This window comes from Carassius auratus, unplaced genomic scaffold (genome assembly GCF_003368295.1).
Source record: "Carassius auratus strain Wakin unplaced genomic scaffold, ASM336829v1 scaf_tig00214021, whole genome shotgun sequence".
Taxonomy (NCBI): Eukaryota; Metazoa; Chordata; class Actinopteri; order Cypriniformes; family Cyprinidae; genus Carassius; species Carassius auratus.
The window spans coordinates 834,348-849,311 of record NW_020527496.1 but is presented as its reverse complement, the minus strand read 5'-3'; the positions used below and the strand labels follow the sequence as shown (position 1 = coordinate 849,311).

Here is a 14,964-nt window from a genome sequence, read left to right as displayed (position 1 = left end):
AACCGGAAGTGACGCGCTTTTGTTGTGCTCCTCGTCATCGCGTCGCAGATGTAGACTGTGTTGGCGGGTGTGTATGAACTTTAAAGTATTAGAATAGTTCATCATGTTCGCAAAGAAACCTTTCTGCGTTATTAAATAGGACAAGTGGGATATTCTGTTGATATGGCAGTTATAATGAAGGTAAGGATCCTGTCACCACTGCTTCACTGTAGAAAACTGCTGTCGCTTACACTTACAAAAATAAAGCGAGATATCGAAACATAGATGTAAACAAATATTCATTATAAACTGTTTCCCCCAGGAGTGGCCGTAATAATGTATAAAAAGACCAGAATGAAAGCAATAGGAGATTTTAAAGTGCAAGTATTGATACAGTATGTAACGTACATGGATGATGTTTATCCCGACAGGACTGAACATGGCAATGTGAGATGGATCAGTCCCGGAAACGGAGATCAAATAACAGGAACCCCGGGCTTTCTGAGTGTAAAGTGTCGAGATCTAGAGAGCCAGGGGAAGATACAGACTCTACAGCATCACACAAACACTTCAGTGCCATCAGATCCTCCAGCCCTCAGCCTGAAAGCTCCTGTAAGACTTCTTTAACACACTTAATCTGTTCATTTATTCATGGACAGTGACTGTATTTCTCTCCCATTACCTTGGACCATGTTGTTAATGAGAAACGTTTGTGTGACTGCTGTCAGGTCGAGAACAGCATGCTGCATGTCTCCAGAAGCCTGAAGATGACGCTGAGAAGACCTTGATCATCACATGCAGTGAGTCTTCAGAGGATTGTCCTCATTATTGATATACTCACTGATATATGGACCAGAGGTGCATTTCCCAAAAGAATCTTGAGCCTGAGTTTGAGACCAGTGATGGCAGACACAGCCCGTGTTGAATATTTAGCATTTTTTAGATTAAATATTGAAATATTTTTTATTTTAACATTTTTTAATTATTTTGAATGAAAACTGGTTTAAAATTAAAATGGTAAAACCTATATAGTGGTTTATTTATTTAATTTATTTATTATCAAACGAACCCTTGATTTTGCATTTTTTTTTTTTACATCATACATTAAAATATCGATATTAATATTTTGGATTGTTCACTTGTGCTCTTAATATTCTAAAGCCTCAAGTTTTTATTTTGGTGGAATATTGGTGAAATCCTTTAAACGTCTGTCCACAAAAATATAATCGTTGCACTTTGTGTTCCCGAATGTATTAAATCAGTTTGAAGTGTGCAGAATATTCCTCAGCCATGCTGCTTTCTTTCAGATGAGGAACAGAGTGGAAGCCGGACGCCGGGCAGAAGGAAGGGTTTGAGAAGGAAGAGAGACACGGTCAGTGAAGAAGAAGCTCAGCAGAAGGAAACTGAAGATGAAATCCAGCCAGAGTTGGAGATTGACCGAGAGCTGGACAGAGAACTGGAAACTAAATCTCGACAACATAACCTGACCTCTGCGAACGTTCGTAGCATCATTCACGTGAGTGTGGACTGCTTCCTCAAGCCCTGTGCAGATATTATTGCCCCATTTCCTCAAGACACTAGTTACCAGGCTTTCCTCAGCATGATATGATTACCTCTTTGACTTCAGCGAGTAACTCAACATCTTTACTGTCTACTTGCAGGAAGTGATTACCAATGAGCATGTTGTGGCTATGATGAAAGCTGCAATCAGTGAAACTGAACCCATTCTTGTGTTCGTGAGTATAACTAAATATTATCCATCAGACTTTTGAGGAGAGGTTTTTTCGTTTATCTCTCATTTCTCTCTCTGTCTCTCAGGAACCCAAGATGACCCGCTCTAAGCTGAAGGAGGTTGTAGAGAAAGGATTTGTAAGTTGCTTTATTTTGTAAGAGCTTGCTACATTACACTGCTACATACTTCGTTATCAGTTTGAATTTTGCAGTAATTATATTACAGATGTATATTTTTTACTTTGTTTTCATAGGTCATTCCCTCTTGGAACATTTCACCCATTAAGACACCCACAGAGGTGAAGGTAACAGCAGAGTTTACCAGCAATCAAACATGTAGAAGAACAGGAGCAGACCGTTAAATATAGAATCTAATATTGAATGGTGTATGTATTTACAGAGGGGTCAACAGTTTGTGGATATTCCTTTAGAAGAGGAAGACTCCTCTGACGAAGAGTATCGGCCTGATGAGGAAGAGGAGGATGAGACAGCTGAGGAGGTTGGAGAGAATGATTTTTGGATCATTTGATGCACTCAGTGAATTTGTTGAGATTGTTTGTGTTTGCGATCGGTAGACTCTTCTGGAAAGTGACTTTGAGAACTCCTCATCTTCTCCACGGGGCAGTCGAGTGAACCTCCACGGATTAAACTCTGAACGTGAGGAGGACGCACCCAGCAGCTCCAGACTGGTGAGACACCTATAGATGGACATGCCAGAGCTAGAAAGTAATATAATAACTAATAGCTTTTTGTTGATTTTTAATTTACACTACCTTTCAAAAGTTTGGAGCCAGTAAGATCTTGTTTATGTTTTTGAAGTTTTTCTTTTTCTCACAAAAGCTGCATTTATTTGATCAAATATCAAATACACAGCCAGGGAATGTAAATCCCTACTATCACTACCAGTCGCAAACAACGCATCACACAATGTAGGCAGTGCATTCTTATCAACCTGCACACTTTGCCTATGTCTGCTATACACTGCTTTCTTTTTCTATTGGTCTCTGGAATTGCCAGTCTGCTGTAAACAAAGGCGATTTCATTACTTCTATTATTAGTCATTCAAAGCTTAATCTCATGGCCCTAACAGAGACCTGGATCAAACCAGAGGACACTGCTACACCTGCAGCACTCTCCAATAATTTCTCATTTTCCCACTCCCCCCGTTTGACTGGAAGAGGTGGAGGTACTGGTCTGCTCATCTCTAATGATTGGAAATGTAATCCTTTACCATCTTTGGGTATCAACAGCTCCTTTGAATCTCATTCAGTTACTGTTACCTACCCATTTAGCGGCTAAAATGACATACTACCAAAACAAAATTAACAATTCATCTAACTCTCGCATGGTTTTAAAAAAAAATGTCCTCACTTCTTTGTCCTCCTCCTCCCCCTCCTACTTCATCTCTAATAGCTGACGACTTTGCCATGTTTTTTATTAATAAAACATCAGTGCACAATTTTCCACACCACAATCAGTCAAGCTCATACCACCAATAAACTTACACTCATTTACTTCCTTCTCTTCACTCTCTGAGGCAGAAGTCTCAAAACTCATCCTTTCTAATCACCCTACTACTTGCCCGCTTGATCCTATTCCATCTCATCTCCTTCAAGCCATTTCTCCTGCAGTTGTACCTGCACTCACTCACATCATCAACACTTCCCTCCACACTGGTGTTTTTCCCTCATCATTTAGACAGGCTCGTATAACTCCACTACTTAAGAAACCCAACCTCAACCCATCTCTTTTAGAGAACTACAGACCAGTTTTCCTTCTTCCTTTCATTGCTAAATCACTTGAACGAGCTGTGTTCAACCAAGTCTCTGCATTGCTCACAAAGAACAACCTCCTTGACAGCAACCAATCTAGCTTCAGAAGTGGGCATTCAACTGAAACTGCCTTGCTCTCAGTTGTTGAAGCTCTAAGACTGGCAAGAGCAGAATCCAAATCTTCAGTACTTATCCTGCTTGATCTGTCCGCTGCTTTTGACACGGTTAATCACCAGATCCTCCTATCAACCCTACTGGCAAAGGGCATCTCAGGAACCACACTTCAGTGGTTTGAGCCTTACCTATCAGATAGGTCCTTCAAAGTATCTTGGAGAGCTGAGGTGTCCAATCACAACATCTCAGTACTGGGGTGCCTCAGAGCTCAGTTCTTGGACCACTTCTCTTCTCTGTCTACATGGCATCATTAGGTTCTGTCATTCAGAAACATGACTTTTCATACCACTGCTATGCTGATGATACTCAACTCTACCTCTCATTCCATTCTGATGATCCGACGGTAGCTACTCACATCTCGGCTTGTCTAACAGACATTTCTTACTGGATGATGGACCATCACCTTCAACTCAACCAAGACAGAACTGCTTGTGATTCCAGCAAACCCATCGTTTCATCACAATTTCACCATCAAGTTAGGCACATCAACCATAACTCCTTCAAAAACTGCTAGAAGCCTTGGAGTTATGATTGATGATCAGCTGACTTTCTCAGACCACATTGCTAAAACTGTCCGATCCTGCAGATTTGCTTTATTCAACATCAAGAAGATCAAGCCCTTTCTTTTGGAACATGCTGCACAACTCCTTGTTCAAGCTCTTGTTCTGTCCCGGCTGGACTATTGCAATGCCCTCTTGGCAGGTCTTCCAGCCAATTCTATCAAACCTTTACAATTAATTCAGAACGCGGCAGCAAGATTAATGTTTAATGAGCCAAAAATAATACACGTCACACCTCTGTTTATTAATTTGCACTGGCAACCAATAGCTGCTCGCATAAAATTCAAGGCATTGATGTTTGCCTACAAAACTACTACTGGCTCTGCACCCATTTACCTAAATGTATTACTTCAGACTTATGTGCCCTCTAGAAGCTTGCATCCTGCAAGTGAACGTCACTTGATTGTACCATCCCAAAGAAGCACAAAGTCACTTTTACGGACTTTTAAATGAAATGTTCCCTCCTGGTGGAATGAACTCCCCAACTCAATCCGAGCAGCTGAGTCCTTAGCCATCTTCAAGAATCAGCTTAAAATCCATCTCTTCCATCTTTATTTGACTCTGTAACTTTAGCACTCACTATTCTAATTATTTTTCTTTAAAAAAAATCTAATTACCTTTCTAATCTTTTTGTATTCTATTTTCTTTTAATTTATTATGCAAGTGTGTGTGTGTGTAAAGACATCTAACAGTAGTTTGCGCTATTCTTTTTCTATTCTATCTGTTTTTCTTTTTATTTATTATATTATTTAAAAGCCCTTGCTACGTGTACTGTTAAGCTAACTGAGACTTTTTATAGCACTTATATATCATTGCTTCCACTGTCCTCATTTGTAAGTCGCTTTGGATAAAAGTGTCTGCTAAATGAATAAATATCAAGGTAAATACAGTAGAAACAGTAATATTTTGAAGTATTTTTACAAGTTTAAACTATTTTCTATTGTAATAGGTTATATTTTAAAATGTAATGTTATTCCTGTGATTCAAAGCTGAAGTCTTCAGTGTCACATGATCCTTCAGAAATCATTCTAATACGCTGATCTGCTCAAGAGAGAAACATTTCTTCTTATTACAAGCATTGAAAACAGTTGTGCTATTTAATATTTTGTGAAAACTGTGATGCCTATTTTTCCAGGATTCTTTGATAGATAGAGAGTTTTAAAGAACAGCACTTGAAATAGTATTATTTTTGAGATAGTACTATTTTTAACATTCTAAATGTGTTTGGATCAATTCAATGCATCCTTGCTGAATATACATTACTTTCTTTCTATCCTCCGATTAGTTTTTGCCCTGAAATAGCTTTATGAAAATATTACCTTTTTTTTTTCAATTAAATAATCTATAACTTTAACCTAACAGCAATTGTTGCTAAAAAGATTCAAAATGTTTCATGCCAGAAGCAGAATACGTCATAGATTAAATTAGAGATTATATTAAAATACCTTTTAAACTCTCAAAAACAAAGAAACATTAAAAAAAGAACATGTATTTTTACCCATTTTTTTTACCCAGAGCTTTTGCAGATCCAGGCACCTGACAGTGGCTGTCACCCCAATGGGACCCCCACCAGCTCCAGCGGCCCCCTCCAGGGCCCCACCAGAGTGCAGCTTCTTAGAGAAACTCCATGCGGTGGAAGAGGAGCTGGCCATCGGCCCGGAGTCATATCAGGTCTCACTTCACTACTGCTGTTTATATAGGTTCCAAGTCATTGTTCATTGGGTTGATGGTCAAACCAAAACCAAAAATCGAATCAGGCTTTATTATGTTACGTAACTTAACGTTGCTATACTACTGTCGAATTTCTGTTTTAGAGGGAAACCAGTCTCATTGAATGGCATTGCAAACAAATGATCAGACCAGGTGGCCTTTATTCCATTTATCTTATGCACTCAGTTCCCCAAAAAAGCTTTAAATTTATAAGACAATAGATTTACACTACAAAATTTGGGGTCAGTAAGATTTTTTTATGGTTTTGAAAGAAGTCTCTTATGCTCACCAGTGCGGCACTTATTTGATCAAAAATACAATAAAGGAAAATGTTAATAAAATTTAAAATAGTTGTTTTCTATTTGAATATTTATTACATTTGATATTACATGTGATTCAAAGCTGAGTTTTCAGCATCGTTACTTTTGTCTTCAGTGGCTACGTTTTCATGCACAATATTTGGTTCAGTCAGACTGAATTCATTCCGATTGATGAATCTGATTGTAGTGTTTACATGAATGCTAAATAAAGTGATCTGGTTGATGTGCGGGTTTAAATGTCACAAGCTTCAAATCGAAATAGATTCTTTTCTACATATGCACTCTGCACAAATATAGAGTTTCTCACTGTTTGCACATAATAACCACTTTCCCACACAGTTTCTTCATTTGTTTTAACAGCAGAATTAATATTTATCCATTTACGTGTCATTGCGTTATTTCGGCGTCATTGCACAGTCAGTCCTTTCAGTTTCGTGGTTCAATCTGATCGAGTGTTTACATGCACTCTCAGTTGTTTTAGAAGAGGAATAAACCACCCCCTTCAATCCAGTCAAGCTCTATCGGATTGATTATGGTGTCAATCCAATCACAGATGGATTAATCGGTTGCATGGAAATGCAGCCACTGTCACATGATCCTTCAGAAAATAAAAATTCTTATCAATGTTGAAAAGACTTGAGCTGCTTAACATTTTTGTGAAAACCCTGATTCCTTCCTTTTTCTGGATGATTTTTGTAATGTTTTCATTGTCAAACATTAGTGGATCACGTTTGTAGTTAATGTGATTTGACTCTGCTAATTCTAATGTTTCTTTAAAACTGACTCTGTCTTTGGCATTAGAGTCTCAGTAGTGCTAATGGAGAGGAGAGTCTGATTTCATTTCGCACACGATCCAAGCGCCCACTGAGAGACGTCCCTCTGGGGCGCCTGGAGGCGGAGCTACATGCTCCTGACATCACTCCAGACATGTATGAGTTAGGCTCCGCCCCTGAGGACAGAGAATGGTCGCAGTGGCTGCAGGGCCTCATGACTTCAGATATGGAGAATGAAGGTACAGACAGGCTGAAATACTTACCATGAATGTGCATCATCATGTGTTTTTCTCAAAAACTCTAATTCTCTTGCAAGAGGAGGGTGATGATGAAGATGACCCGGAGTACAATTTTCTGGCTGAAATTGATGAGCCTGATGTGGAGGACTATAGGAACGACAAGGCAGTGCGCATCACCAGTGAGTTCATTTGAGAGAAATGATTGGCAGATCATCTGTGCTGTTTTTTTTTTATATAAATCACCTTCTTTTATTTGTTACTCAGAAAAGGAAGTCAGTGACTTGATGGAGGAACTATTTGACACAGTAAGGATTTCAATTTATATCTTATATTCTGGCACTGATCACTAGGGCCCCATGACTTCATGTTCATGTTCAGTTCACAGTTTTTAAAATCGATTCTTTACATACTATTTTGGATTATTAATATCGAATTAAACCATTAAAATTTAATTGGGGAAAAAAAATAAAAAGCTTTCAGAGGCCCTACTAATCGATGAGTCAAAAGTAGTTCAAGAACCTCCTGAATCAATAACTTTTAACGTGTGTCTGTTTTGTCTTTGTGCTGAACCTGTTCTCCATCACCTGTAGCTTCAGGATGAATTAGGGAGTCAGGAAGCAGAAGGACATGAGGAAGAAGAGGAAAAAGAGGAAGAGGAGAGTCCCCTGCAGGAGCCGCCTGGCATTATGGAGAATATTCAGTATGTGCATCCATCATTTCACAACCATCACATCATGTGTGTAACTGATACTGTATACAATTGCACTCTAAGGTGAAATGTTTACTATGTTCAGGTACCAGGATCCATTAGCAGATGTCTTGGAGCAGCGATACCGTACGGTGCGGGAGCAACTGGCGGCTGTGAGGAAACGGAAGGCTCTTCTGGAGAGTAAAGGAGTGTCTGTAGCTCCCCCCTGTCCTCAACACCCCTCCAGTCCCATAACATCCTTGACCCTGAGCACGGCTCAGAAGCTACAGCTCCAGCAGCAGATCCAGCAGGTCTAGAACGACTGATGCTTCCATTCGATCAGTTTACAGAAGTGCCACTAACATGCTTTTCTCCACTGAGTTTTCCCTTTGACTTCTTTATTACATTCTTTATGTGTTATGGGCGTTTTTATTCATGGCTTTTTCAATAGCTGTGTTGTTTATCCTGCAGCACGTGCAGCTCCTCACGCAGATGAACATGTTGTGCAGTTCAGTTAAAGGTCTGGAGACAGAGGCTTCAACAAGCAGACAGTTCTTGGTGAGACATGCACACATATTAAAGAAACACCCTATGATGTGCACAGATATATGCTGATTCTCTCTTTTTTGCATCGTACTCTCTCAGTTGGAGCTGCAGATGTTTGCCCAGCGTGGAGAAAAATCCTGCGATCCAGTAGAGCATGGCTTCACCAGCATCTTCAAAGCCTGCAACCTTCAGGGTGCCATTTCTCTTCTGGAGGAGCTAGATCAGTCACCCAAAGCGGACCCTGCGATTTCAAGTCCACGTTTCCCTGGTAATTTATCTAAATGTGCTTGTCCTTGCATAATTTCCATATTTCCTTCACTGTCTAAAATCCAGATAGTTTTGGTCAGTTGAAGGCAAACCACAGATTCGAATCTTTTGCTTTATACTCAGCGTCTGATTCTAGAACGTAATTGAGAAACAAAAATGCACTATTGCACACTAAAGTTAAAAATATATATTTTTTGTCAATTGTAAATGTAAACTTTCTAGCATTAATCTTTTTACTCTGCACGTTTTATTGTGTAGGATGTCAGTTTCCTGCTCCTTTGGCCTGGCTCATGGCGACGCGACCGGTGTTTCTCTACCCAGAGCTACTTCCTACAGTCCAGCTGCGTCCTTCTAGATTCAAAGGACAGTTTACTCCAGCAGAAGATTGGTACTGCAGACATGCATCAGCCTGAATCATTGCACACTCTTATAAAAGATACTCAAGCCACACTGTTTTTCTCTACCTCAGTCTTGTTGTTCTAGGTCATAAGCACTTAAGAAGTACCTTACACCCGCTGCAGATGACTTGTCGCTATCTGCTTGCTGCTAGGAGCTTTATAAGTTTAAAATCACACATCCGTGATGCATGTCATAAGCCCTTTCCCAATGTCATCAAGGTGAGTGAATGAACAGCAGGAATCCTGATGATTTGAATTCCTGCAGAAATGACTAGATTTCACCCGCAAAAATACACTGAACAGTGGGAAATGGGACTGCACCCTTTTTTCTTGTTTTTTAGACCTACTTTGTGACGGGAAAATGCCCTCCAATGCCCTTGGCCTGTAAGAGGGTCGTTCCTTTGGACCAGCGCCCCCCGGTGGAGAGAGAAAAGAGCCTCATGCCTGATTGGCTTTCGGTAATAACTGCCCGTAATCTAGCTCTGTTTTTGTCATTTCAGTCCTTCTGTTTTTCATTTACTGCTCCTAAATGGTAAACATTTGATTAATGTGTAATATTTAACCTTTCTCTCTTGTAGAAAAACCTGAAGCGCATTTATGAGCTTGTAATAATGTTTAACCGAGGATCTGGAAGCCTCCAGACTAGCAGCTCGACAGAAGAAGCCAGCGAGTCTGCAGGTCTAGGAGCACACTACAGCTTCTCTCCAGGCATGCGTTACCCTCCCAGCCTTCCTGAGGACCTTGCTCAGACTCTTGAATCTTCATCTATGAGCTCCTGCAAAAACAAAAAAGACAAGACTGTTAAATCCACCAAGCCTTTAAAACCTCCCCCGTCAGCCGAGGAAATAGAAGTGGTTCTCAGCCAGCTACCAACCCTTTTACCAAAAACTAGCACTGTTCCAACTCCGTCACATTCAGAAACTTTTCATCTCGTACCAGTTCTGAGGCCAGAACCGAATTCATGCATGTTTGGGAACGGAGCTACGAATGCTCCTCTAAAGAGAGCGATCATAGTATGTAACGTTTCAAACGTGCCTCCGATGGGACGAAACCCAGGTGGAGATGTTGTCACTTTAGCGCCTGCTCCAGTTGCACCTGAACTGAGCTCTTCAAGGACTGTTCCTGTGAAAAATGCTGTGGAAACACCAATGGGTGTTTCTGGTTCTCCACCGAGAGCTCAAGTTTGTGCATCCCAGGGGGACGTGATCATCACGTTACCTGCTGCTTTGGCACCAGAGCTGAATCCCTGTTCTTCAGGGCATATAACTGTGAATCAAACTGCACAAATAGTCACCTCTAATGCTCTAATTACTCTTCAACCACCTACGGTTCCCGACAGCTTAAATTGTCCCACCACCATCATAAAGACATCCACAGCCAACGCCCCATCAGCTAAAGATAGTCAGCGCTGTGGCACTCTGCTTAAAGTATCAAGGGATTCTGCTGGTCCAGCTCAAATACATCAAACACCTCTAAATCGGTTTCTTCTCCTTCCTCCAGGATATGTGTTTGCAAGCAGCAGCCTTGGACAAGATCAAACCTTGAAAGGTTCATCAGCTCTGAAGAGCACAGAGATGAAACTCAAGAAGCCACAGAGAACTCCAGACATTCTCTACAGCACTGATGGGCCACAAGGAGGTCCAGCACAGATCACATCCGTTCATGAGGCTGCTTTTGAGTGCTTAGATGAAACCGCTGCAGCAGAGGAAGAGCTGAATAGTGATGATGGAGGATCGATTGAGAATGAGGTGGAAGAGTGGGGTGAGAAAGACCCCAGAGAGCTGTTTCTCACACTTTCTGAATCCTCCGGGAGCCCGACGCCCAGCATTGAGGGAGAAGACACTGACATGGAGATGGTTTTGGGCAGGAGAGAGAAACTAGAGGAGCAGAAATCAAAAGAAAGGCAAGGCAGCAATAGGCTGAAAGGGGAGGAGAAGGAAACGACTGGAGATGTTTCAGACGTCCTGTCTGTGCCAGAACTACAGGTCAGATCATTTTTTATGCTCTTATGAGATATTTAAACTGAATACTAATTATCTATTTTTTTTCTTTAACTGTAACACAAAACATTTTCATATTCTCATGCAAAAATACTAATTATATCATTGGTATTTCATTTTATAATAAAAAAAAAATTACTATTGCCAATTATTTTTATTATTCTATTTATTATATTATATAAATTGTTCTATTAAGTTTAAGTATTTAAGCGTCCTACTGTATCTCTTGGGAATTACAAAAAATATTGTAAAATGTCTACATAATAATGTTATAATGGAAGTTGTTGTCATGAAATTGTGTTACAATGCAAAACAAAAGCTTTAAAAAAAAAAATATTAATCTTTAAAAATAATCTCTTAAGTTTTTCTTCAGGGGTAAGATATGAACATGTCTAGTTTTCATACGCTTCACCCATTAATAGCAGTTCTCGTTCATGCATTTTGTATTTATGAGATGTTAGATTAACCTTGTCATTGCACACACCAGAAAACCATTGAGAAATTCTCACATCTGACCACAAAGATGAGATGTGAAAGAGAAGGAAGTTCAGATGATGGAGAGTCAGACTATCAAGCTGCAGGTCAGTTCAGTTATTATGAAGGAGTCCAACAAAACATTAGCTTTAATAGTGACGCAGACACATTTATTTATGTCCTTTTAAATCTAAACTGAGTGAATGTGGTGCTCACAGGATCTGTGGAGATTCCTTTGGTCCTTTCTGATGACGATCCTTACAGAGACGCTAAAGATATCGCCTTTGCCCAGGCTTACCTGGAGAAGGTAAGAAATATTTAGATGCGCGCACATATTAATACTCGTTTTTATGTCATGACAGGTCCATTTTTTTGTCTCATATTCTGTGTGTCTGTCTGCAGGTCTATGAGGTGCTGCAGACGATGCCTGGGAAAGTGCACGAGTTCTTGAGCGTTCTCTCCGAGTTTGAGAAAGACCCAGAAAGTCGCACCTCACTGGAGCTGCTGAAGAGACTCAAGCCTGTGCTGAGCGACTGGCCTGAGCTGCTTCGAGATTTTGCTGCCTTCCTGCATCCGGATCAAGCCAGAGAGTGTGGCCTGGTAGAGCACAGTTAACAATACTCACATATTCATGGAGCACACAATCATACAGTTTCATGGTACAAACGATGCTCTTCTTACTGTGTGGCTTTAGCTGGCGGAGCAGCAGGCGTTCGAGCGCAGCAGACAGTTTCTACGCCAGCTGGAGTGTACTTTTGGAGAGCAGTCAGATCTCTACAGAAAAGTGGTGCACATTCTACAAGGAGGTCTTTCACAGGATCTTTCTGACTTCAGAGAGGTATTTGAATAGGACGTCATCGGACAAGCAGTCCTTTCTTATTATTCTGGTATTTGAGCATCTCTTCTGTTTTTCAGACAAAAGCTCAAATTACATTGCTGTTCCGTGAACACGCCGATCTGCTGGAGGAATTCTGGGAATTTTTTAAGCAGCTATACCCACAAGTGCAAGATGAGGATTGTGCAGACAATGTGGAAACCAGTGAGGGCTTGGAAGAAAGCCATGCATGTCAACCAATCAGAACGGTCTTACCAGATCAAACAGTGGAGCCTGTCAAAACAGCCAATACACACGAAAGAAAAAGAGACGAACAGGTTCTGGTAGCAGCTTCTACTCTTACAGTTGACTTTTCAGTGTCTATAAAGATCTCAGAAAAACCTAATTGTGTGCATACCATGTAATTGTAATGGCAGTTTTATTCTGACGTTTTATCACTGTCTCTCTCAGATGGCAGAAACAAAAAAGAAGAAGGCAGACAAAAACAGTGTGGCAGCAGAGTCAAAACAGGAGGCAGCTGAATCGTCTTCAGTGGACAGACAGCTGTCTTCATTTAATGCCACAGGAAGCTCAGTCTGTGCCAAGAATATCTCTCGCACACCAAATGGGAAAAAAGTAGTCCTCTGGACCAGGTTAGAAATGTTGTGCCACATTAGTTCCCTGTTGATCATTTAATTTTAGAAATATGTACTTTGCTGTTATCAAGGTTGGATTGCAAAGAGCTTTTAAATTTCAGTTCAATTCCTGAAATTAAATAGAGATAGCAAACAGAATTTGAAATTCATCTGTAAGTGCTAAAAGATCATCACATATGGTCTTACTTTAAACCGGATGCTATATATAAAGAGAAATAGGTCCAGTAAGTGTGTTCTGTGTGTGTATTATGTGTTCAGTCTTTAAAAAGTTAAGAAAATATTTAAAGAAATTAATACTTTTATTTAGCAAGTTGGCAGTAAATTGATCTAAAAGTGCCAGTCAAGACATTTTATAATATAGAAGATTTAATTAAAAATAATTCTACATATCTAAGAATCCAGAAAAAAATGTATCACTGTTTCCACAGAAACATTGTGTTTTCAACACTGATAAAAATCAGAAATGTTTCTTGAGCAGCAAATATTAGACTGATTTCTGAAGGATCATGTGACTGGAGTAATGATGCTGAAAATTCAGCTTCGTATCACAGGAATAAATTACATAACATATTCAAATATAAAAATGGTTATTTTAAATTGTAATAATATTTCACATTTGTATTGTTTTTACTGTTTGTTTTGTTCAAAAATAAATTGTGAGCATAAAAGACTTCTTTCAAAAACATAAAAAAATCTTACCAATCCCACCTTTTGATCGATAATGTATCATGGAGTAAATCCATGTCAAGATTATTCCAGATTTGTTCATTTTTTGTTGCTGATGGTGGAGAATTAACATTTTTGTAACTATTTCCTTTAGTTAAAGACCAGTAGTTCCTTCTTCTGTTTTTCCATCTACAATTTCAGTCCTGTGGATTATAGCAAGTTCACATTCACAATAATTCACTGAAAGGAAGCCAAGGCTTCATTTCAGAATTTTACGCAGCCCTGTTTATTATTTATATCAGTATCTATCTAAATTGTGTAAATTTTGTGCACATCCCGATGAATGTAATTATGATTTGAAATGAATGTTTCTGTGTTTTGTTTGTGTGATTAAACAGGGAGGCAGACCGTGTAATACTGACCACCTGTCAGCAGAGAGGAGCCAAGCCGGACACGTTTCATGCCATTGCAGCCCAGCTTGGGAACAAAACAGCCAACGAGGTTTGCTTTCTTTCACATTCAGAGACTTTCACTCACAATGATCACGTCTATTTCACCCTAAACTCAAGAGAGTAAAATGTACTTAAAATCATTACATTCCTAGATGCAAAATACCATTTGTTTCTTATTTTGGGGTGAAATATGTTCTAGACAGGCTTCAGGATTGACTTCTGGAGCTCAAACATTTTCCTCAGCAGTGTGCAGTAACACTGCAGTCAGGTCGACCCTTATAAATCACATTTCCTTTTTCTCCTTAGGTTTTGGAGCGCTTTCAAGACCTCATTAAGTTGTTCCACAAATCCAGCATTTCACATCCCACAAGCCCATCGGACCCAGAGATCCAGTCCAGCACGATAGAAGATGAACCAGACTGACTTTAAAAATCTGTTGAACAATAAGACTAGAATGATGTGTGCAGGCCGGACCTGCCGCCTGACTTCAATTCACTTCAAATCCATTTTCCTGAGGAACTTGAACAAAAGAAACACCATTTAAGAAATTTGGGTAAAAATATATATTTATGATACTTGAGTTTAAAGGCATACACAGTCTTCAGACAGTATTAAAACGTGTAATTATTGGTTTTTCTACAGGATGTGATTAAAAAAAAAAAAAATTCTGCTTAAATCAACTGAAAGTGAATTGTCTTAATTATTATTAATATGATTTCATGATAATTATATGAAGGCTGCGCAA

The 14,964-nt window shown here is 39.6% G+C and overlaps 1 protein-coding gene across 3 annotated transcripts; it reads left to right on the top strand.

Annotated features, from left to right (window-relative positions):
• LOC113090781 (GON-4-like protein) lies at positions 1–14,899 on the top strand. 3 transcript variants are annotated; one of them, XM_026256373.1, is made up of 29 exons: positions 1–180; positions 411–591; positions 708–779; positions 1,287–1,495; positions 1,641–1,715; positions 1,798–1,848; positions 1,965–2,009; positions 2,111–2,209; positions 2,286–2,399; positions 5,732–5,887; positions 7,048–7,258; positions 7,336–7,437; positions 7,523–7,563; positions 7,849–7,958; positions 8,053–8,257; positions 8,418–8,504; positions 8,592–8,760; positions 9,018–9,147; positions 9,229–9,376; positions 9,499–9,615; positions 9,736–11,142; positions 11,645–11,738; positions 11,850–11,938; positions 12,034–12,231; positions 12,326–12,469; positions 12,547–12,783; positions 12,917–13,098; positions 14,166–14,268; positions 14,526–14,899. In XM_026256373.1, exons 2-29 carry the CDS (start codon positions 432–434, stop codon positions 14,640–14,642), a joined length of 4,872 nt encoding a protein of 1,623 aa, XP_026112158.1. In that variant the 5' UTR covers positions 1–180; positions 411–431; the 3' UTR covers positions 14,643–14,899. The 3 variants fall into 3 exon arrangements, with proteins under 3 accessions (XP_026112158.1, XP_026112157.1, XP_026112160.1); XM_026256372.1 differs by having other exon boundaries at positions 1,965–2,015; XM_026256375.1 differs by lacking the exons at positions 1–180; positions 12,326–12,469; positions 12,547–12,783 and having other exon boundaries at positions 432–591; positions 1,965–2,015.
• Positions 14,900–14,964: the final 65 nt, after the last annotated feature.